Source organism: Hemicordylus capensis, chromosome 5 (genome assembly GCF_027244095.1).
Source record: "Hemicordylus capensis ecotype Gifberg chromosome 5, rHemCap1.1.pri, whole genome shotgun sequence".
Taxonomy (NCBI): domain Eukaryota; kingdom Metazoa; phylum Chordata; class Lepidosauria; order Squamata; family Cordylidae; genus Hemicordylus; species Hemicordylus capensis.
This window is the reverse complement of record NC_069661.1, coordinates 134,419,581-134,443,609: the sequence shown is the minus strand read 5'-3', so window position 1 is coordinate 134,443,609 and position 24,029 is coordinate 134,419,581. Positions and strand designations below refer to the sequence as shown.

The 24,029-nt window shown below is 42.5% G+C and overlaps 1 protein-coding gene across 2 annotated transcripts in view; it reads right to left on the bottom strand.

Annotated features, from left to right (window-relative positions):
• The window catches only part of SHISAL1 (shisa like 1), a 115,285-nt gene extending 99,290 nt beyond the window's left edge, over positions 1-15,995 (bottom strand). For both annotated transcript variants that reach the window (XM_053254107.1, XM_053254106.1), the window contains exon 1: positions 15,878-15,995. In XM_053254107.1, the coding sequence (XP_053110082.1) occupies positions 15,878-15,910 (33 nt within the window). In that variant the 5' untranslated portion in view covers positions 15,911-15,995. The remainder of the gene's footprint in view (positions 1-15,877) is intronic.
• Between the last annotated feature and the right edge of the window lie 8,034 nt (positions 15,996-24,029).

Below are 24,029 nucleotides of genomic sequence, written 5' to 3'. Positions count from 1 at the left end.
GAAAAATGTTATATAAATTTTCACTGTTGTCGTAAGTGTGAGTAAGTGCTTGGTCTCCCATACTCCAAAATATAGCGAATGAAAAAAATGAATTACTTTACTATGCAAGTGCATTTTATGTGCATTTTAAAAAAAATTTAGGGCCCCTTTATAACATATGCTACAAGCCCTGCACTAGCTTAATTCGGCCCTGTCTGGAAGTAAGTCATTGATGTCAATGAAGTTTATTTCCAAATCTGTGTACATAGTCTCAGTACATAGTCTGCAGTCTCAATCTCATAATTCACTGGATGACTTTGAGCCTCTCTCAGCCTAACCTATCTCACAAGATTGTTGTGGGGAGAATTGGCAAACTACTTGCAAGAAGGATAAGATAAAATGTAATCAATACAGAGTAGATCAGTAGCAAGCTATCTCACCACTGAGGGTAAAGTACACACTTAAAGCAATTTTTGTGTTCTTCTGGGTATTTTAATATTTTAGATCTGAAGTGCTAAAACACATTTTTCACACCTGGCTTTTAGTTTGCATCTCCTTTGGAATGGAGATGTGCATTCACCTCCATTCTTTGGTAGCATATGAGATTTTCAGTGACAATCCATGAATCCACTCATTTGCTACCAAAGAATCTACACTCAGAACACCTCAGAAACAACAAAAAACAGTACCCCATGGGGGTGGTTGGCACCCTCTGTGCACTACACCACCACTCCCTCTGGGCCACCCCAGCACCCCACAAGTGCAGTTATGGGGCTGCTGACACCTCCATGCTTCTTTATGGAGAAAAACCTTAAAGACGCGTGAACTTCAAAAATCACTTAAAAATCAGCCCTTTGCTCAATTCCTTTCAAATAATTCTGATAGCTTCCTTGCCCCCCTTGGGAACTACCACCCACCACACTCTGCTCTAGGCCACCCCTCCCCCCTCCGACATGAAGCTATACATTTGCTGCAATCCTCATTATTCCCTATGAGGAATTCAAAAATACTTTTAAAAATTCACCAATAATCAGAGGAGTGTCTGATTGCCTTGGGGTTTTGTGGGTGGCAGGCACCCCTGGGTGCCTACCACCCACCCCACTTTTGTCCCCCTAGGTCCTCCATAATAGGGGATAATGGGCTGGTTCAGGTTCCATTATACTCTATGAGAAAAATAATTAAAATATTTCAAATATTCATAAAAATCGCAGGCGTGTTTGATTGCTTCAGGGTTTGGGTGGTTGCTGGTACCCATGGGTGCTTCAAAATAGGGAATAATGGGCTGGTTCAAGTCCCATTATACCCTATGAGGAAAAATTTCAAAAATTCATTAAAAAATCATACGAGTGTCCGATTGCTTTGGGGTTTGGGTGGTAGGTACCCATGAGTGCCAGCTACCACCCCGCCCACTTTTGGAGGTTCAAACCCACCCCCAGTTTGGTTTGAATTCAAACCTGCACCTCAAACCTAATGGCTGGTTCGGTTCGAATTCGAACTATCGAACCGAACCGGTTCGCACATCCCTACATGTTACCAAATTATTCTTAAACATTGCTGTAATATTAAATTACCAGTGCTTGCTGTTGCTACAAGCCTCCGTGCACTGGAGCACGGAGCATCTAGCCAAATTGTGTTTCCATGGTTATGATTTTGTAGGCCAGTACAATACCTTAGATTGGACATCAGATCTCATGTCCTAATGGCATGAACATCATTGGCTATTGAGTTTCCTTGGGTTTTTTGTTTGGAGCAGTTAGAACTGCCTTGTATCCTTGCAAACCACAGGGTTCCCCCCACCTTTAATGATTACATGACATGCCTATCTAAAAGTCAGACAAGAAAGGGACAAAGAAAAATTGGACAAGAAAGGGTCAATGTTTCAGCACTTTTTAACCTGCTGTACCTGTGGCACCTTGAAATTAGCCCCATTTGTAGATGGTGTCCAGTAGATCACACATGCCTCGTTTCAACACTTTATAAGCACTACAATGTTGACAGTTATAAAGGCAGAACTTTTTTTTTTTTTTGCCACTCACCTTAAAACATGAAACAGCTACTCATCTGGGGGCACTTCCCTTTAACCAGGGAAGATACTAGAACAGTATGTAAGCATCTTGATAACAAAACAGTGATTAGAAAATGCCAGTCCAAATGATGTGTTCCAGAGCTCATGTGGCTGAGCAGAGTTCAAACTATAAACATAAATAGAACGTTTTGTTCGTTTAACATTTCCTTTGTAATTCAATTGCAGGTAAGCTCTTCTCTTAATTTTTACTGTAATAAACTAGACTTTTTACTTGTTTTTATTACAACTCTTATACTAGTTAAGTATACTACCTACTCCTGCTAGGGGCCATTTTGCTACTGAAAGGCTCTGGGATTTGGGGGATTACCCTTGAGTTTCAGGAAAATCATCCATGCTGCCATGCTTGAATGGTCCGTTGTGTGTTTTGGGAGTTCAGAATGCTTTTCTTTCAGGCATCCAGCCTGCCTAGAAAGGCTGGCACTGGCAGTGAAACAAGGAGGAATCTTGAAACATGAAGTTTGAAAACTAAGTATTTAATTATAATATATCAGAAATTCTCAACTGGCTGGAAAACTTCACTCAAACTGGGCTCATCAATGGCTTGTCATCAAACTGGAGGGAAAATTCAAGTGACTTGCTGCAGGACTCTACCCTGTGCCAGGTAATCCAACTTTTTTTTTTTTTTAATCAGTGATATTGGTGGAAGGACTCCTCAAATTTGCAGAGGGCACAGAACTGGTAAAAAATAGGAATGAATTTCAGAAGAGAGGACTAATATTCAAATAAATAAGAAATAAAATGACCTTGATTGAATAGAAAACTGGCCTGAAACTAACAAAATTACACTAAACAGTGACAAACGCAAAATTATGCACTTAGGGAGGAAAGTCAAATGCACAGTGATAGGCTGGGAGAGACCTATAGTTGCATATATCTGCAAGGATCTTGAAATTACAGTCAATCACAAGCTGAGCATGAGTCAGAAGTGTGATACAGCTGCAAAAAAAAAAAAAAAAAAAAAACCACCAAATTTTTAAATGCAATTTTAGGCTGCATTAACAGAGCCACAGGCTGCAAGCCATGAGAAGTATCTTTCGACTTTATTCTACACGAATCACACCTATCTGGAGTAGTGTCCAATTCTGTGCACTGCATTTTAAGAAAGATATAAACAAACTAGAGTGGCTCAGAGGAGGGCAACAATGATGTTCAAGGGTATGGAAAACAAGGTTTATGAGGAAAGGCTGAACGAGTCTGGTATGTTTAGCCTGAGAGGTGGGATATGACAACACTCTCCAAATACCTAAACGGCTTTCACACAGAAGAGGGCAAAGACTGGTTTTCCACTGCCCCAGAGGACAGGGCTAGATCTGATGGGCTTAGGTTACAGGAGAATAGATTTTGGTTGAACATTAGGAGAAACATCTTATTGGCAAGAGCGTTTTAACAAGGGAACCAGTTATCAGGGAGGTGGGCTCTTTCTCATTCAAAGTCTTCAAGCAGAAGCTGGACTGCAATCAGGTATATTTTATCTCTGGATTTCCTGAATTGAGTAAGAACTGGACTAGATGGCCTATAAGGTCACCCCCAACTATAATTCTATAAGGGCAAGGAAGCTCTGATGTCTTGCATCTGAAGGATGTATGCATAGTGGCATTCAGTACACTTGTTTAGATCTCAAGTAAGCAAGGGAATCAGTGCGGGCCACCTGCTTTTAAAAACAAGTTTCCCTTGCGTATTTGCAAAGTATCCACAAGGTGTATATTTGTATTTTCCTAATCTATTTTTACTGCTTTGGAACATTTAACCAATCTCTCACAGAATAAAGAGACTATTAAGAAAGTACACTGGTTTGAAAGAGATTACACAGTGTGTTTTGGAATGGTTTTGGTCCATTATTAAACCTCCAGACCTGAAGGCCAATAAATGGACAAAGCTATTAGACATTTGAAAATACCTTCAGTTATGAGACCAAGTCCAGCACGAAAGGTCCCAGGAGAGTCACAAAGCTGTTGTCTGCTACCAGTTTTTATTATGGTTGTTGCTTTATGAAGAATGTCAGACCATCTACAACAACTTCTCAGTATTAAAACGTCATCACAAGGTGCCACTTCAAATGAAAATGACTTTGAACTATGCTCAGTGAGAGTTGTGAGATGGAATGACTTTTGAAGAGCCAGTAAACTCCTGTACAAGTAAGTCAAGAAGTAATACAAACTGGAACATGTGCATTTTCCTTCTTTCTAACCTCATCTATTTGACAATTATGAAAGGTCCACAACTAATCTTACTACTCATCCAAAGGTCAAAACAGCTTAGACCATGCAGGCAAGAACCAGCAATGCACAGGAAATATCTACCTTATAGCCATTTGCTGCTTACTGTATGAATGAAAACAAGTAATTCAGAAATATAGACAGTTCATTGCTCATGTAAACAGCACAGAGCCTTTAGCTGAAACAGACTGCCCAAGTCCTGAAAACATATTCATTTGTGAATTAACTATCAGGGCATATTATTATTTGTAAATATAAGTGATAGTGTGGCAACACAAATGAGAAGATCATGCGGAACTGTATTAGAAGCAAAATATATTTCATTCTTCTTTAATCTGACTGCTAAAATATGCAATCTCCAAAACTAAGGGTCAGATTAGATTATACATTAAACATCATTTTCTCCTGTACTTTTTTTCTTTAAAATGCCCCATTTCAATTTTATCAGCAAAAATCATCTCCAGCAGTTATTTCGATCCAAAAGTGCTATTTGCTGGAAAGGGTAGAAAGGGTTAGAGTCCTGCTTCACCTGCACTGCAGCCCTGATCAGACTCCACGTGGCTATTTTACATTTATAGCTAGATCTCTTAGCATGACTTATTAAAGGGGCATGGAAATGCCCCTTTAGTTAATGTGAGTAGCAAAAAAAAAAAGTTCCACCATTATAACCCTCAACATTGAATTGCTTATACATATGACAATTGTTGAGTTAATAAATTGAAACTTGGCATGTGTAATGTAATTTCAAAGTGATCTGATAAAAATTGCCACAATGTCAGCAAGTTAAAAAGTACACTTTGGTCCTTCTTTGTCCAATATTTAGAAAAGTGTATCATATATTTCAAATTTGGTTAAATGACTAACATTCAGCTTGCCTAAGAGGGGTGCCTTTTAGTGGTTTGGAGTTCTAAGCAGTGGTTCAAAACTTATTAAGGTTTCCCTGCCTCATTAAAACCTATGGCTAGCAGGTCCAAAGTTATATAGAACATGACGAGTTGGACAATGAAGCCAGAGTACTGACACACCTGCCAGTACTCTGACTGGAAGAGCCACCTAGTGGATTCCATTGCAAGTGCAATGCCTATTCCATTAGTTATGCAACGTGAACTCTCAGGGAACAATAATTAGAGCAGTGTGGGAGAGAAGCTGTGTGCGAAATTATTTCTCAGTGAGCCTGCCCAGGGCTGCAGCATCCTTTTCTTCCCCTCCCCGCTCCTCTCTCAGACAGAGTGTGACTCCCTCAAACCTCTTCAGAATTACCTCACGCTTCTCTCAGTTAACAATGTCCTGCTGCCCATCTCCCGGTGTCAGAATGCTGGCAGGAAAACTGCACTTGACTTCTACAATAAGAAAGTCCTATTAACTTCAATGGAGGGGATAATTTAATTATACTCATTTTTTAAAAAAACCACTGAGCTAATCTCAGCTAAATCTAGCCTACATACTGCTATTTACAAAGCTCTACTTATCCCACAATTCCCAGCACACAAATACTCTCTTCCATCTTCTAAACCTTGAGGTGGGGGCTGGAGGGTAGTCTTTATTTTTATAGTGGGAAACCCCCATAAGTCAGTAATCTTCAATAGTTTTAAAATGGGGGCCACTCTGGCAATAAAATCTCCATTTCCTATATCCATGTAATGACTATGCTTTCCCTAGCACTGGGGATGGGGACTGTAAGAATAACAGAGCCCTATCAAGCCTCAGCATCATCTTGAAAGGCACACACTGAGTGCTGGGAAGCACAGTCATTTCCAGCAGCTTCCTCACAGAGATCTATGGTGAAAGTGCTTTCCAGCATTCAATATGCACCTCCCAAGATACTGTTAAACATATTGCAGTTTATCACAATGATGACTGTCAGACTCCACTGTACTGTAGAATATCCTACAACGGTCTACTCTTAGCAACCACACAGATAGATTATCTCCAAGATTATCTGTCTTCAACTTGGCCTTTAAGGTCTCTCAGTGGTGCATTCATTGCAGTCATAATGAAGTCCATACACCTTGCTGCTGGTCGTCCTCTACTTCTCTTTCCTTCAACCTTTCCCAGCATTATGGACTTCTCAAGGGAGCTGAGTTTTCGTACAATGTGTCCGAAGTATGATGATTTGAGCCTGGTCATTTGTGCCTTGAGTGAAAATTCTGGATTGATTTGTTCTATGATCTGTTTGTTTGTTTCCCTGGCTGCCCATGGTATCCTCAAAAGTCTTCTTCAGCACTAAAGTTTAAAAGCATCAATACTTTTTCTATCTTGCTTCTTCAAAGTCCAGCTTTCACATCCATAGAGTGTCACGGGAAAAATCATTGTCCGAACTATTCTAAACTTTGTAGGTGTAGACACATCACGGCATCTAAATATCTTTTCCAAGGCCTTCATTGCAACCCTACCAAGTACTAGTCTGTGGCATATTTCTTGACTGCTGGATCCTTTACTGGTTGATCCTTAAAAGGCAGAAGCTATCCACCACTTCAATGTCTTCATTATTGATTCTGAGGCTCGTTGCTGTGCCCATTGTCATTAGTTTAGTCTTCTTTACATTTAGCTGTAGTCCCATTTTTTCACTGTGCTCCTTAACTTTCATTACTGGAGCTTGCAGATCATCTACATTCTCAGCTATCAGAGTGGTGTCATCAGCATAGCGCAGGCCATTGATGTTTCTTCCTCCAACTTTAAAACCACACTCATCTTCTTCCAATCCAGCTTCTCTCAGTATATGCAGCATACAAATTGAATAAAGAAGGAGAAAGTATACAGCCTTGTCGCACTCCTTTGCCGATCTGGAACCAGTCTGTTTCACCATGTTCCGTCTGGACTGTGGCTTCCTGTCCTGTGTATAAGTTTCTCATGAGAACAATGAGATGTTCTGGGATGCCCATGTTCCTAATGATATTCCACAACTCGACATGTTGGATGCAATCGAAGGCTTTTCTGTAGTCAATACAACACATAGACTCCTTTTTGGTATTCTTTGTCTTTCTCAGTTATCCAGTGTGCATCAGCAATGGTGTCTCTTGTTCCTCGGCCTTTTCTGAAACCAGCTTGAATATCCGGCATTTTCCTTTCCACATAGGGTTCTAATCTGCATCGGATGATCCGGAGCATTATTTTGCTAGCATGTGAGATTAAGGATATTGTGCGATGGTTTGCGCAATCTGTTAAGTCTCCTTTCTTTGGTATGGGTATGTAGACTGACCTCTTCCAATCTGTTGGCCACTGCGTCATTCTCCAAATTTGCTGGCATTGTTTGCTTAGAGAGCCTTGACTGATTCTTCTTCAGTTGCCTGCCATATTTCTGTAGCTATTCCATCAGTTCCTGTAGCCTTCCGATTTAGTAATGGCCAGAGTGCTGATCTAACTTCATCTTCTCGTACTAGAGGTTCTTACAAGTAGGGAATATCTTCTAGAGTATCTTGGATGTTGACATTCCTGCTGTACAGATTTTCAGTATACTCCTTCCATCAGTTACTATCTGTCCTTTGGCATCCCTTACCATACCGATCAGAGGTTGGAACCACCTTCTGAGTTCAGATATCTTTTGGAAAACTTCCTTTGTTTTTCCGTGTCCATTTCCATTCTCAAGGTCTTTACAGAGTTCATTGTAGTAGTGCTCCTTGTCTCTTCTAACAGCTTTCTGAAATTCCCTATTAAGTTCCTTCATGAGATCTTTATCTTTCTTGGCTTTGGCTTCTCTCCTCTTCCTGGCAATTTCCACCATATGTTCTGACATCCATTTTGCTTTCTTCTGTTTTTTTGTCCTTAACAACTTCTTTGATTTAATTCCACAGTTCCTCTGGTTCCCTATCAATGAGGTTCAGAACTTCAAAGTGGTTTCTGATGTTCTCCTTGAAAATGGTGGGTACATTCTCAAGATCATATTGTGGAAACTGGATAGTTTTCTTTTTCCACTGTTGCTTGACTTGCAACTTGCACATGAACAGTTCGTGATCTGTTCCACAATTGACCCCCAGTCACATCTTTGCTATTATAACGGAGCTCTTCCACCTCCTTGCACCAATAAAGGAATCAATTTTATTTCTGTGTACTCTATCTGGTGATGTCCATGTGTATAGGTGCCACTTTGGTTGTTTGAAGAATGTGTTAGCAATGAAGAGATCATTGGATTGGCAGAAACTAATAAATCGTTCTCCTGCTTCATTTCTGTTTCCTAGGCCATACAGTCTGACCGTGTTTTCCTCTTTACCATTTCCAACTTTGACATTCCAGACTCCAACCACCACCAGCACATCTTGCTTGCATGTTCTGTCAATTTCAGACAGAACTTGAGCATAACTTGAACTTGAGCACTCAACTTCCTCTTCTTCTGCATCAGTCGTTGGGGTATAGACTTGAAAAACTTTCATGTTAAAGGGTTGTCCACCAAACTGATATGTGATCAAATATTATATTTTATATAATGTAATTCATTGAATTATATAGTGGATGGTCACTGGATTGCCTACACAGTAATGATGAATTACCTTTCCACAATTATGGAAATTAGATTGTATAAAAAACTTGCCAGTTCAAGGCCAGAGTTAAAGCTACCTCATTTTGGTTCAAGTTCCACAAAGCCAGGAAACTGGAACCTAAGGCTGATTTCCTAACAGACATGACATGTGATCAGTAATGATGTTGTGCAATGTCACAAAACGTGCTCGCTTACAACTTGCCTTCAATGCACCCACATGGACATTGTGAACCACGTATGCTGGTGCCAGGTACTCCATTCTCCACATCTTGATTTGAGCCTCAAGGACCAGAAAAAAGTATGGGTGCATGGAGCACAATTTGTGACATTGTACATCATCATTACTGATCATGTGGCACATCTGTTAAGGCTTCAGCCTTAGGTTCCAGCTTTGTGGAGCTTGAGCCTAAATGAGAGCTCTGGTCTTAAACTATCTAATGTAAAGGGCTCCCAAACAGTCTTCCATCCAAACATGACCCTGCTTGCTTAACTTTTAGAACTCAACACTCATGTGACTGCAGCCCATTCTCTAGGATCCTTCTCTAAACACAGAGCACAATCTAGGCAGGTTACCCACTGCTGGGGCTGAATTCCACATGTACAGCAGCCCCAGCAGGTCCCTAATGCCAGCATAACACTGCTGCCCAATATAGGTGCTGAATGTTGGCAAGTGGTTCTTAGAAATGCCTACATTGAATGGATAGTATTTATATTTGGTTCCCTCAGATAATTTTCTGAATACACTTGGGTCTATATATGGACATTTATGGTTAAGGATTTTTTTAAAAAATTATGTTCAGCTCGCTTTTTCCCCCCAAGAGAAAAAAAAAAGAGTTCAAACATAGATACATTCCTAACAGTAGCGGCTAGCACCTCCAGAGAGTGGGGGTGCTACAAGTTCATCCATCCCACCAAACCTGATGGGTCAGGAGGAGCCTGATGAGCCAGGAGCAGAGCCCACAGAACACACAGTGTTGTTTGTGGTTATAAGTTCCTGTCCCAATCAATATCATCCACACCCAATATCAAGCTACAACAGAACACCACAATGCAGACTACAAAACAGAGACAATCAGAAAGCAAGAAATGATTACACACAGACTAAAAAGGTAACCTGGTCGAAGTTACAAAGTCAAGGAGGAGATTGGGAATGGGCACCAAGAACATCACACCACTCATTTTGACCAATACTTGCTCCTACAATACAACACCTATTTTAAAGGAGGCAAATCAATTACTTTCCCACCCAGATCCCATCCCAAATCAATGAAATCAATTTAATCAATGAAATCAGTTTAATGGAAAGCAAGTAAGAGACTCAAGGTTATGCAGGTCTGGTTTTTCAAGAATCAGGAAGCTGGTTCCTCAAAGGGGTCAGAGGAAGTTGTCTGAGACTTGGCCCTAAATAGTTGGCTTAAAATTACTCATGGCATGGCAGTGCTGAGATTTCAAGTGGGGATTTGCATGTCATAATCATATGCTCTTATCCACTATACTACACCAACTTCTTATGATTTTAAGAGAGTCCCTCGCCACTACAGAGTGAGGAGCAGAGTGGGGTTGGGGTGTTCCGCTGTTAGAAGCCTCAACATTCAATTGCTTATAAATATAACAACTTTCAGCTAACAACTTGAAACTTGGCAAGGTTGATCTACACGATGAAGTCTACAAATCTGCCTAATTTCAAGGAGGTCTGATAAAAATTGCCACAGCTACAGCAAGTTAAGAAGTGCTGAAAATTGAGACAATCCGTTTTCTCTGATTTTTAAACAGGTGAATAATATATTAAAATTTTGATGAAAATGATTGGTGTAATCTTTTTAGGCTTGTTTAGGAAGTCAATCCTTTGTTGGTTGTTTGAAGTTTGGAGCAGTGGTTCAAAAGTTAACATTTTCCTGCCTCATTAAAGCCTATGGGTAACAAATGCTGACAAAAGTTCTACAGAGTGTGACCAGTTTGACAATGAAGTCAGAATGCTGACATGTTTGCCAGCACTCTGACACTGGCAGTAGGAACAACCAAATGGATTATCTTGTGAGTACAATGCCTAATCTCTTCACTTCTCAGGGATGGGTGATATGGAATGGACAGGTAGGGGGAAGCCAGGAGGAGGTAAAAGTGCTTTGGGGGAGAAGTACTGATGTGAGTGAGGGGGTGCATGGAATGATTTTGAAAATGCATGAACACAGAGAAACACAAACACACACGCAAAAAGAAACACAACCACATAATACATGCACATATATGCCACAAGTGTACACACTACACACACACACACAACCAAGAAACACATGCACCACAACCACACCCATGAAGAAAACAGAAACAGAAACATACTAATGCAACAAAAACACATATACACACACAAATGCACACAAAACAAACATGAATGCAAAACAAATATATGCACATGTACGCACACAATACAAATACCCAAACACACACAAGCGTGCAGATGCATGTACAATACCCATAAATAAATGCATACAGCCACACAGAACATGTACAAAACAGACATGCAAATGAATTCATTACAAAAATATTCCTACAACACAAATACACATACACTGCAAACATTCATATGCATCAACAAAACAAATGTGCTTATACACACACCGGCAGCACAGAAATACAATCACAAGAATGAAATACAACACAGACATACACAACACAAACATGCATACACAATACAGAAACAAAACGATGCATACAACATAGAAATATGCACACAACACAAATGCGTGCAACACAAAGTTGTAAACAACACCAGACACACAGACATGCAACACAAACACACCACATTTTATTTATATACCACTTTTCATTAAAACAATCCCAAGGTGGTTCACACAGAAAAGTTAACACAAGACTATAAAGTCTTGTGTTACAAAAGACTATAAAAAGACTACAAAAGACTATAAAAATACACAATTAAAATATTAAGCTAAAATATAAAAACAAATCTGACTAAAAAGATTTAAAATACAAGCAAAAAAATAACCATACAAAATACAAAGAAGCAGCAGTAGAGACAAACATATAAAAGCCTGGGTAAAAAGCCAAGATTTAACATGCTTTCTAAAAATTGTGATGGAGACCGAGGAGCGAATAGCCCCCAGGAGGGCATTGCAGAGTCTGAGGGCAGCAATAGAGAAGGCCCAGTCCCGCATGCACAACAGCCGAGCCTCCCTCATTGTCAGCACCCAGAGCAGAGCCCCTTCAGATGACCTCATCAAGCGGGCAGCAACCCTTGAGAGCAGGCAGTCCATCATGTATCCCGGACCCAAACCGTTAAGGGTTTTAAAGGTCAAAACCAGCATCGGGAATTGGACCGGGAAACAAGCTGGTAGCCAGAGCAGCTCTTTCAAAATGGGTGTGATGTGATCCTAGCGGGCAGCTCCAGATAAAACCCTAGCTGCCACATTTTGCACTAGCTGCAGCTTCCAAATATTCTTCAAGGGTAGACCCATGTAGATCATGTTACAGTAATCCACCCACGACGTGACTAAGGCATGGGTAATTGTGGTGAGATCTGCCTTCTTGAGAAAGGGATGCAGCTGGCGCACTAGACAAAGCTGTGCAAAGGCACCCATGGCTACCGCCTCCACCTGAGCTTCCAAAAGCAGAGCCAGGTCCAACAATATCCCCAAGCTGCATACTTGCTCCTTCAAGGGAAATACAATCCCATCCAGAACCGGTAGAATCTCCTCATCTCAATTGGCTCTAAAACTGACCAACATTACCTCCATCTTGTCTGGATTCAGTCTCAGTTTATTAGCCCACATCCAACCCATCACAGCCTCCAGCCCCAAATTTAGGGCATCCACTGCCTCTCTAGGATCAGGTGACAAGGAGAGAGAGCTGAGTGTCATCTGCATATTATATTATTAAATTATTATTATTAACATTTTATATCCGCTCTTCCTCCAAGGAGCCAAGAGCGGTGTACTACATACGTTTCTCCTCACAACAACCCTGTGAAGTAGGTTAGGCTGAGAGAGAAGTGACTGGCCCATAGTCACCCAGCAAGTATCATGGCTGAATAGGGATTTGAACTTGGGTCTCCCCGGTCCTAGTCCAGCCCTCTAACCACTACACCACACTGGCTCATATAACCCTTCTGTTACTTTTCGATTTTAACACAGTTTTGGCTACCTGCCATTTTTGTAGGTACAACCAGGTATCACTGCAGATATATATCTAATATCCCTAACTGCAAGATACATACTAAAAAAATGACAAACACAATGACACTTAAACTCTTTTCTCTCAAGTTTGTTCAGGGTCATTAACAACCTAAACCACAGTTTTATTAACACCAAAATTAAAATATATGCAGCGGTAGAACTCTTCAGGAATCCAATTTTAAAACTTTCCTCTCCTCCCTATATCAAGCACAGATGGAAGAAGAATGGATGTTTTGAGGAGATCAATGCCAAGAAGGGGGTTTATTTCCAAGCAGAATAATAACAGTGGGCCATTCATCTGTTCGACTATAAATACCAAGCCTAGGCAGAATGATATCCAGAACAATCTTATGGGTCACATTGTCATGGAAACAAGTCTCCACTAATGAGCTCTCCAAGACACCAGTGATTAAAAACACCAAACATTGACTCATAACATAGATGTACATGCAGCAGTCAAAAACGCAGAGGTTTTGACACAGCAAACAAGCAGGGCAACCTTTCCCCCACCCCCAAAATAGCACACTTTCACACCCTTTTTTCTTCTTGTTTCTTGAGCTGTGCACTTCAAACAAACATGAATTGCTTTGTTTCGTGTCATTAGCGGAAATAGTGGTTTCCTACATTCACATGAAAGCTGATAAACTGAAGTCTACAAATAAAGAACTTATCTTATTCACCTCCTTGCACTTGTTTTCTACTCACCTTTTTCTTTTTACCCAGGAGAGGTGGGGCACCCCTCTTATCTATTTCAGATGATGGTAATGCTGCCAAACTTCTTTTTAGGATTAAATCATACAAGGTGTGGAAGATCTGATCACAAATCTCCCGCTATTTTCATTTTTATCTATTAAGCAGCCACAGAAGTTAAATTTCATCAGTACAAGCAAAATGGGAGGGCTCACCATTTCCCTGATTTAAATTATCTCCCCCAAAACTAATTTTAAAGGCAGTATTTTTGCAGGGGAAATATATATCTTCCATTGTAGGACTAATAGCAGTGTCCACAGGAGGAGCAATTTAGATTCAGAAACTGCACTGAACCTCCCCTCCCACATGACTCTGCTTTGATCAAACTCAGCCCTGTGCAACTAATTTTATGTAAAACTGAAAATGTTGTGAGAACTCCCTGGTCTAATCTGTTTTGGCCCTTAGTAGCAGGGAAGGGAGGAGAGGAGAGAAGAGAGACAGACATGGTTCCTTAAAAATTGGAATAAGATTTCAAATTAAACGGGCTTCTGAAACTAACAGGTGAATCTGCCAAAAAAATAAATTTAACATCCGACACTGAGCTATTAAATATGGTGTCCCTGGGTGAACACACTGCATTGGCAAGGTTATGGTAGATATGTTTTGGGAGGGAGGCAGACTGATACTTGGTAACAGCATCCCAATTATGGGTGTGCAGAACGTTCTGAGGTAGGAACAGAACACCCCTTAAAAGGGGACCTGTTCCGAGCTCGGAAAGAAGCAACCCATTTCAAGGTGGTAAGTTCTGACCCTGTTCTGAGCACCATTTTGGAATCCAAAATGGCGCTTTGGACCAGGGTCGTTGTGTTGGAACAACCAGCTCTCCTGGTTGTTCCGATGGAACATTTCGTGCATTTTGTGTTCCATTCCAAGCTCAGAACAGAATGCAAAATGTCTTTCATGCACACCCCTAATCCCAATGATGAAAGTTAGTTAAGGGATCATGTGCAGTAATCATGTACTGATCACCCCACATGAGAGTGCTGGAAATGGATCAGGTGGCCATGTGCAAGTCACTACAATTCTGTTCATGCATTATATATAACAATTCACAATGTGCATGGTTACAGTGTTGGAGCCCACCAATAAATCCCATCCCCCATGCTGCTACATGCCTTAAACACCTCCCCTCCTTTAAAAAAAAAAAATCAGCCCTTTCCACCAACAGCTTTCAAAACAAAAAATGCTATCCCTTTAGCATCTCATAAAAGGTAAAGTGTGCCATCGAGTCGGTGTCGACTCCTGGCGACCACAGAGCCCTGCGATTGTCTTTGATAGAATACAGGAGGGGTTTACCATTGCCTTCTCCCGTGCATTATGAGATGATGCCTTTCACTATCTTCCTATATCTCTGCTGGCCAATGTGGGTATTTCCTATAGTCTGGGAAATTTATTTAACAAATGCAGGGGGAAATACTTTTGAAAGCATCTAGAAGTCTTTCTTGAAGGGTTTTATTATTCAAATATGTTCCTTCCCCTTAATATTTTCATATATAAATTAAGATTCACATAAATGGGGAAAAGAACGGCTTAAAAACTGCATTATTGTGATTACAATAAGATGTTCCACATGTTATATTAATATCAACTACAATGTTTTTTTAAAAGATAACTTTGCTTCCTATTTTGATTATCTGCAACTTTTTCCAGGATGTCACTAGTTCCTCGTCATAGCAAGGATTTTTATTTTTTATTATTACTATTATTTTTTAAAGTTCAGGATCCTAGGGGGAGCTGGCCCTCATCCAGGCTCCTTCCCTGAATCCTCAGCACTTATTTTTTTAATCTATTTTCAGCTAAATAAATAGTTTGCTTTTTTAAAAAGGCAACTCTTTAATCCTTTACTGAGATGTAAGGAAAAGCATGCAGGCAGTATTCTACCCAACATTAAGTAGCAAACTTGCCTTTCAGTGTTACTAGGATGACTGACACTATGCACATATATTTTTAAAAAATAATTGCATTTAAAAGTTTCAAAGCAATAAAACATCTTCACACCCATTAGACTACTTTTATTTACATTTTGGCTATTCTTTGATTATCCTTCCCGTGAACATTTCTGGTTAGAGGCCTGCCTAGCTTCCAGGTTCTATACATTCCCGTTTTATAACAAATTTCTATACCGCCCCAAACTCAAGTCTGCTAATCCAGACATTCTCCTTCCCGCTCCTTTCGAAATTATCACCGTTTCATTTCGCTGCCTTTCAAGCCCCACCATACGACACACAGACACACCCCAAGGATGCTGCCTTCGGGTTCGGGACTCAGAAACTTCCTCGAACTTCTTCGACAGCGGATGTTTACCCTTAATGAAAGCAGCCAACAAAACGCAAACAGCCAGCCCGGCTCTAAGGAAAGCGGGCACGCTCAAATCGCCGGGCAATCCCGGCGGGCATCTCCTCCCGTGGCTTCTTCAAGCTTTTGTTGCTAACCTTCTGACCTCTAGGTTGAGGACCCCACGCTATGCTGGATCGCCCCCTTTGTGGTAGAGGCGGCTTCTCGTTTCTCGACCTGAGGCAACTCGTCTGGTCTCCATGTCGACGGACAGCGCACGAAGAATTCGCCTCTCAGGTGGAATCTGTTGTCGTTTTAAACCGGCTCGAACCGACCCGGAATAGGAGACACCAAATAGCCAATCCTGTCCTCCCAGAGTAGGCTGGAACCGCCTGTCATTGTTCCCGAACTGGAACAGTCGTGTAAACTAGCAGGGAAAGGACGGCGCAGGGAGTGGCAAGGTTAGGGAGGACTGCGTCGTCGGGTTTTAGAAAAAATTGCGGGGGAGGGAGAACATCACACCTGAGGAGGGAGTGCCTTGAAGACGCTCACCTCGCGCTGCGGAGGCCAGCAGCATTAAAGGGAGAACTGCACGCCTGCTGTTGTTGTTAGAGCCGAGGCGCTCCCCAGCGAGAGATCACCCAGGGAGTGGCGGAGTCGCGTGATCCTTGGATGATCTGTGTAGCCCACTCCTTACTTTGAAGCAAGTTCCATTTGATTTCCGTAGGACCTACGCATCTGTACTCGGAAGTCTCACTGAGCTTAACGAGGCTTACTCCTCCTCAGTCACTAAGCATGCACAGGATTGCTACACACCTCTGTGCACTTCCTTGGGAGCAGGTGCCATAGACTCAGCAAGACTGGACAGTTTGCAACCCAAGCATGTGCGGGTTTGCTCAGGCATCCAGCACGACTTGCCCCTACCCCAGGAACGCCTTTTTCGAGTGCAGCCAAGGAGGTTCGAGCGGTGTGTAAAAAGAAGCCACAGATCAGCGCCTCCCGTGGGATCTGGGGGAGGGGTAGTAGCGTTGAGAGGCATAGAGATGGCAAGGGAGCAAATACATGGACAGCGTGAATGAGGAGAAGCTAGGGAGCTTTTCAGCAGTTGGGGCGCTGGAGAGCAATTTGGAGGAGCAGGGCAGAAATCGACTAACTGGCGGATCCGATCCTAAGCCATTTTTACTTGGAATTAACTCCCACAGAGTCGATGGGACTTCACTCAGCTTGCACTGCATAACTGCAATCCTATGCATGCTTGTTTAGGACTACGTCCCATTGAATTCAGAGCGGGGTTTGCTTCCAAGTAAATGTACCTAAGAATGGCACAGCCTAGAACCCGGGCTGGGCAGGGAGATTTGCAGTGCTGAATGGAGCCGAGAGAGGGATGACGCTTGGGTGACAACAGCTGTGAACGGGAAAGGAGAAGGAGTCTACCCACCTGAGCCGAGCCCCGGGGGAAGAGGCCGCTGCAGCCGAAAGCTGCATCACACCCGGGATGTGCAGCGTGTCTTGTCGAGAGAGGAGATCTCTGCTCCTTCCCTGCCGCTTATAATCAGGATTCCGGGGAGGGAGGGAAGATCAGGGAGCGCATCCCATCGTCAGCTTCTTTCCCCTCCTCCCTTTGCTCCAGTCCGGATTGATGGGAAAGGGTGGGGAGGTACAGCCGGCGGCGGCAGCAAAAAAGCAGGCGAGTGGACCTGAAGCCTGAGCAGAGGTCAAATCCGTTGGTGCGCTTTGGAAGCAGCTGAGTTGGGGGTGGAGTGAGAGGGCTGGTATAATAGGGAAAGGCGGCAGCACCCTTTTTGCACCAAGCGCTCTGAGAAATCAGCTTCTTTGTGCTGCCACCAAAACAGCGATGTGCTTAAACTGATTTAAATCTTTTCTTCCTAGTAGCTGGGTTTGGCTTTGTGCATGGGTTGAACCATGAAAGATCACTTCTTAAAGTAAAAGGGGAGGGTATAACTTTTATTTCTAACAAGGCAAAAATGATGGTTTCTTTTCCTTCTTCTTTAGTTGCAGAATATTATGAGAGGTTTCCCTGATGGTTTCCAGAAAAGTTATGGCTGTGGCTTCAGTGAGAGGATACAGTCACTTCACTGACATAGCACTGTTGGCAATGGCTTGGGGCTAGATTTTTTTGGCAACCCTCCCTGCTGCAGCCATTGCTCATTCACTGCTGACCTCCACAAAGCCCCTGCCTACCTGCCTCCTGGACCCTAGCTTAGCCTCTCACTGCCACTGTCATGCCATTTGCCAGCCACGATGCCACTCCCTGTCACCACCACTGCCATTTCCCAGGTGGCGCTAACCCCCTTGCCACTCCCGGCCTTGCTGCCCCCTGCTCATTGGTGTAGTGCTGCAGGGATGAGCAGGGAGGACACAGTCCCAGTACTTTTTTCCTCCTTTGAGAGTCTCAGTAGGGATGCAAAGCCCTTTGCTTTCTAAATGGAAATAATATGCTGCTCCTGCTATTCCAACAGCTTGTTACATAACTGAACACCATACTACAATTGATTCTATTACCATTCTTCCTGTCTTCTGTTATGGGGAGTATCCTCTGCTTTTTGTGGTTGACCATCCAGATTGCTCTTCTGGGTGAATAATCACATGAGGTTCAAGCTCTGTAGGATTAGAAACTATCCTTGACTTCTTGTAAAAGAACCCCCAAATTATTGCAGCAAGCTAAGTAGAATGTGTGGCCATAGCGGTGGGCGCGGTTATGAGGGCTTTCATGGAGAGCGCCTGCACTTCTGAATTTGTGACTACTACACCACAGCCCCTGCTGCTACTGGTGCTGGTGCTGCTGCCTGCCACTATTAGGGATGTGCACGGAACTGGTTCGGAGGCCCTTTATGGGCCTCCCAACCAGTATGAATAACCATCGGTTCCACCAGTTTGAAGGCAGCGGGGGTGCTGCTTTAAGAGTGGGGGAGGGTGCACTTTCCCCTCCCGCTGCTTTCCCCCCACTGGCATCCTTTGTTAAGAAAGCTGATTGGGGCGGCAGCGTATCCCTGCCACCCTACTGCCCCTGTTGGCCAGATATGGCCAGAAGTCCCCGATGCGCCTGCGTGTGCCGGCATGTATCGTCACATGCAGGCATGTCGGAGACTTCCGTCCATATCCGTCCAACGGGGCGGCAGGGAGGTACGCTGCCACCCTGATCAGCTTTCTTAACAAAGGACGCCAGTGGGGGGGGGGGAGCGATGGGAGGGGTAAGTGCACCCTCCCCCGCTCTTCAGGCGGCACCCATGCTGCCTTCGAACTGCCCTGCTGTGGTTCCATGCACATCCCCAGCCACTATTTCCCAGCTGGCTTGTGTGGCGCTAATGGGTTTTTTCCCTTCTCAAGTGAAGAGGAACTCATCCAGGCATGCAGTGTTGTGAGGGCTGGCTGGGAAACAATGGCAGGCAGCAGCAAAAGCAACAGCAGGATGTGCTGAGAGGGCTGGTGCCAAGTGGGAAACGCTGGTGACAAGAGGGAGTGTCCAACAAAAGGAGTTAAGCTGGCCATGACAAGTGGTGGTAAGTGGCTAAACTGGGTCCGCAGAGGCCAATGGGTGGGCAGAGGGTAAGTGGAGAAAACAGCGGGGAAGCATAGTGGGGGGGGGGGGGCGCCTCTTGGACCCACTTGGTGGCTCATCTGCAGAGCACACATCTGCTGTTTTATGGATATGTCCCTGAGTCACTTCCCCTGTTGTCCAAACTTCCAGTTTTCCCTTTTCATTCAAAATTACTTCTTTATGCTCTCTTTCTTTACTTGCTCAGATAAAGGTTGTTCCTTATTCTTTTCCTAATAACAGGAAGCTGGTCTGTAATTTCCGATAACTGTAATTTCCTATAATCAGTAGGAACTCAGTTGTCATCTCAGAAAGCTCTCAGCAACTGAGAGTCATCATTCCCCTTTAGCATTTCTCTCAGTTTCCCGCTTGGTGACCTCAGCCGTTTTCCCTGTTCAGGTTTTCCTTCCTCTAATCCTCCATCTTTCCTGTTCATTCTCAAGGAACTGCAAAAACCACAACCTGAACTTCTCCCCAACTGTCATTTCTCTCTCTCTCCAAGAGTAACCTCACCAGCCCAATTGAAGCCAGGCCCCATAGCAACCACGAACATTCTTCCCTCCCTTAGCAACTGTTGCTAAGCCCAAACCTGTATTCCAAGCAGCCAACACAAACAATTCCATTATTTGATTGCAAAAAGAACCCTTACCAATTTAAGACCAGAGATAAGGCTATCTCATTTTGGCTCAAGCTCCACAAAACTGGGAAATTGTACCTTAAGGCTGATGCCTTAAACAGACGTGCCACGTGATCAGTATTGTCATGACAGCACAATGCCACAAATCATGCCATTACAACTTGTCCTCCATACCCACACTTTTCTTGGTCTGCCTAGCACCATGGCAGACATGGTGGATGGAATGCCTAACACCAGCAAAGACGTTGTCCATCTGGTTGCACGGAGGACAAATTGTAAGTGAACACAATCTGTGACATTGCACAATGCCATTACTGATCACATGGCATTCTTGGTCAGCCTTAGGTGCCAGTTGTGGCTTTGTGGATCTTGATCCAAAATGGGATAGTTTGGTCTTTAATCAGGAGGTTTTTAAAATCACATTTTCATGGTTTGTTAAAGGGAAATCTTTTGTTGCAGTGTTGGCAATCCAATACCCTCTCCAATGTAACATTTAGTGCTGATTCTAAAGAGACAGTGAATTGTATTATATTTTATAATTCAATTCCTTTATTATGATCAATTATATTTTATATATTTCTAAAGCAGTTGTAGTATATTCTGCATTGAAGTAGAGACTTAGAATCACCATTCTGATCAACTACAGCATTTTTTTTAATTTATCATATTTATATAGTGCCTGATATATCTCTAGGCAATGTACATAATTTAAAATAGAACAAACATAAAAACAGAATCAAAACAATTTAACAGAATCAAAACAGTTAAACCGTTTAAAATTAATTTTAATTAAAAGTCTGAGAAAACAGGTGCATCTTGAGGGACTTTTAAAAAACAATCAGAGATGGAGAAGCTCTTACTTTGACAGGGAGCATATTCCAATGCCCCAGTGCAGCCACAGAACACCCAGACAAGCTAGTGGCAACCATAACTGGACCTCCAGGTATGATTTTAACAGGTAGCAGGGTTAATGACGAAGGAGGAACTGTTTTAAGCACCCTGGATCCAAACCATTAAGAGCTTTATAGGTAAACCAGTCCTTTGTATTTGCTTGGAAACATAGCAGCAGCCAGTGCAGTTCTTTTAAAATAGGTGTTATATGGTCTCTTTGGGTTGACCCAGAGACCAGTCTGGCTGCCACATACTGTACCAATTGTAGTTTCCAGACTATGTACAAAGGCAGCTCCACATAGAGTGCATTATAGCAGTCAAGCCTGGAGGTTACCAGCACATGTACACTGTTTTAAGGTCATTTACTTCGAGAAATGCATATACTACAGTGTCTTGGAAGGTGCACACAGAATGCTGGGAAGTGTTGTCCTGCTCAGCTCTTTCTCAATAGCTCTGTTATGTTGTGGTGGGGCTTGACAGGGTTCTGTTACTCTTAAAGTCCATCTCCCCATGCTGGGGAAAGCACAGCACTATGTGGACATGGGTAATAGCTCTCACATTGGAGGGTTGTTGGGTTTTTTTGCCACAATGGCCCCGACTTGAAAAACAGTGAAAATAGTGACATATGGTGTTCTCCCAATGTAAAAACAAAAACTCCAAACCCCTAGGTCTAACAGATAGGAGAGAGAAGTCAAAGAACTGGAAAGGAATAAATTGGATTTTGTGAACAGGCAGTAAAAACACTAAATTTTGCTGAGATTACCTCAGTGTTTTTAATAAATTAGGTGTAAAGTGGCCCAGCCCATTATTGAAGTCAGATAAGTCTTCCTATCAGAGAAGTCAGGTGCGGTTCTGATAGTGGGGGGTGGGCAGCAGAACTGAGGTAGTTTTGAGGTCTGGGAGGGTTGTTCTTTGCCTGACAGGCAATTGATGAAGAGAAGATTGTTGGGAATGGGGGAAGAAAAGGGATACTGCAATCCTGGGCACACGTTCTGAGAAGTAAGCACTTCTGAACAAAGAGGGATTTTAATATATCACGTATTGTTTCATTGAATGAATGAATACCTGTATTGAGGTACTTGACCAGATTTCAGCATTATAGTTGTTCAGCATTACAGATTGTTTCATTTGCACATATCCACACAGCTAAATATTTGTATGTGAGTTTGAGGATTTGCATTTGCTTGTTTTTATGTGAATGTGTTTGCATTCATATGTCTTTGTGTTGTGTATGTGTGCATGTGATTACTGTGTGTGTGTTTTTGTGTGTGTTTGCATGTGTTCTGTACATGCACATGTATTTATTTCCATGTGCATATCTTTGCGTTTAGGGTGTGTGTGTTTGCTTGTGTTTCTGTGTGTGTGTGTGTGTGTGTACTTGTGTCTGTGCTTGAGTTTGCATGCATGTATGTGTGCGTGCGTGCGCACACATGTGTATTTCCATGTATGTATGTGTGTGCTTACATACATGCACATATATGTGCACATGCATATATATATATATATATATATATATATATATATATATACGCATGTGTGTGCAGTTGCATCTACATGCACGTGCTTTTGTGTATGTATGCGTGTATGTGTGCCTGTGTGTGTACGTACGTGTGTAAATGTGTGTGTGCATATAGGTATGTATGTGTACTTGTATGGTTTTATGTTTTTACATGTTTGTACAAGCAGTTGTGCACAGTGCAAATAAGCTTTTGTCTTGTGTGCATGTGCTTGTGTGTACATATGCACATGTGTGTTTCTGTATGTGTGAGTATGTGTACATGTATTTGCATTTTCATGTATGCAAACCTTGCATGTATGCATGTGTTTATATTTGTGCATGTACAAAACCCCTGCTAACTTGGCAAAGAGGCACCTTTTAACGTAGTGATTCTCTTTATTTAGCAGGGGGGAGAGTAACTGGCCCTATCCACCCCCAGCACAGTATCTCCAGTGACTGTTGCTGGTGTCTATCTTGTGTTTTGTTTTGTTTTTAGAATGTGAGCCCTTTAGGGACAGGGATCCATCTTATTTATTTATTATTTCTCTGTGTAAACCTCCCTGAGCCATTTTTGGAAGCGCGGTATAGAAATCAAATACATAATAATAATAATGTATGTATGTATATTTGTGTGTGTTTGTGGTGCAAGTGTGTTTGTGTGCATGCATATTTGTGATATGTGTGTATTTCTCTGTGAGAGTGTTTGGGTTCATTGTATTGCATGTGTGTTTATGCATTTGTGTTCCATTTGTGTGCTGTATGCGTGTGTGTGTGTGTGTGTGTGTTTCTGTACAAATGCATTTTCAAATTCATTCATTCCTCCTCCCAAACTGCTACCCACCTGGCTTTCTCTACCTGTCCATTCCATCCACACTCCATTTCCTAAGAGCTCCCATTCTATAACTAACAGAACAGGTGTTGCATTTGCATTTACAATAGAATCCACTAGTTTAGGGTTTCTTAACCCTGGGCCCCCAGATGTTGATGGACTACAACTCCCATCATCCCCAGCTATGGCCATTGTGGTTGGGGATGATGGGAGTTGTAGTACATTAACATCTGGAGGCCCAAGCACTAGTTAGCTCCTCCTGCCAACATCACCAGTACTTGCTAGCATAACAATAACAGCCCCCTCTCCGGCATTCATCTTCAGAAAGGCATGAGAGGGAGATCAAAGAGCAGGCTGTCATCTAGCTGGTGTGCCCCACTCTCTTCAGGGCCCAGGATCATTTGTCCCCATTTATTTAATTGTAGTTTTTTTGCTACTTGCCATAACTAAGAGGTCACTCCCGTGCCCCTTTAATTAATATCATTTCTCCAAATGTTATCCCTTCTTATTAGATGGGGCAGAAATCACTGCCCCTCCTCCAAGGAACTGAGGGCAACTCTAAAACTGGCCCTGAAACAAACTAGGACAGCAGTCTTAAAACATACTGACTGGGTAGTAAATTCCATTGAACTCAGTGACTGACATCCAGACT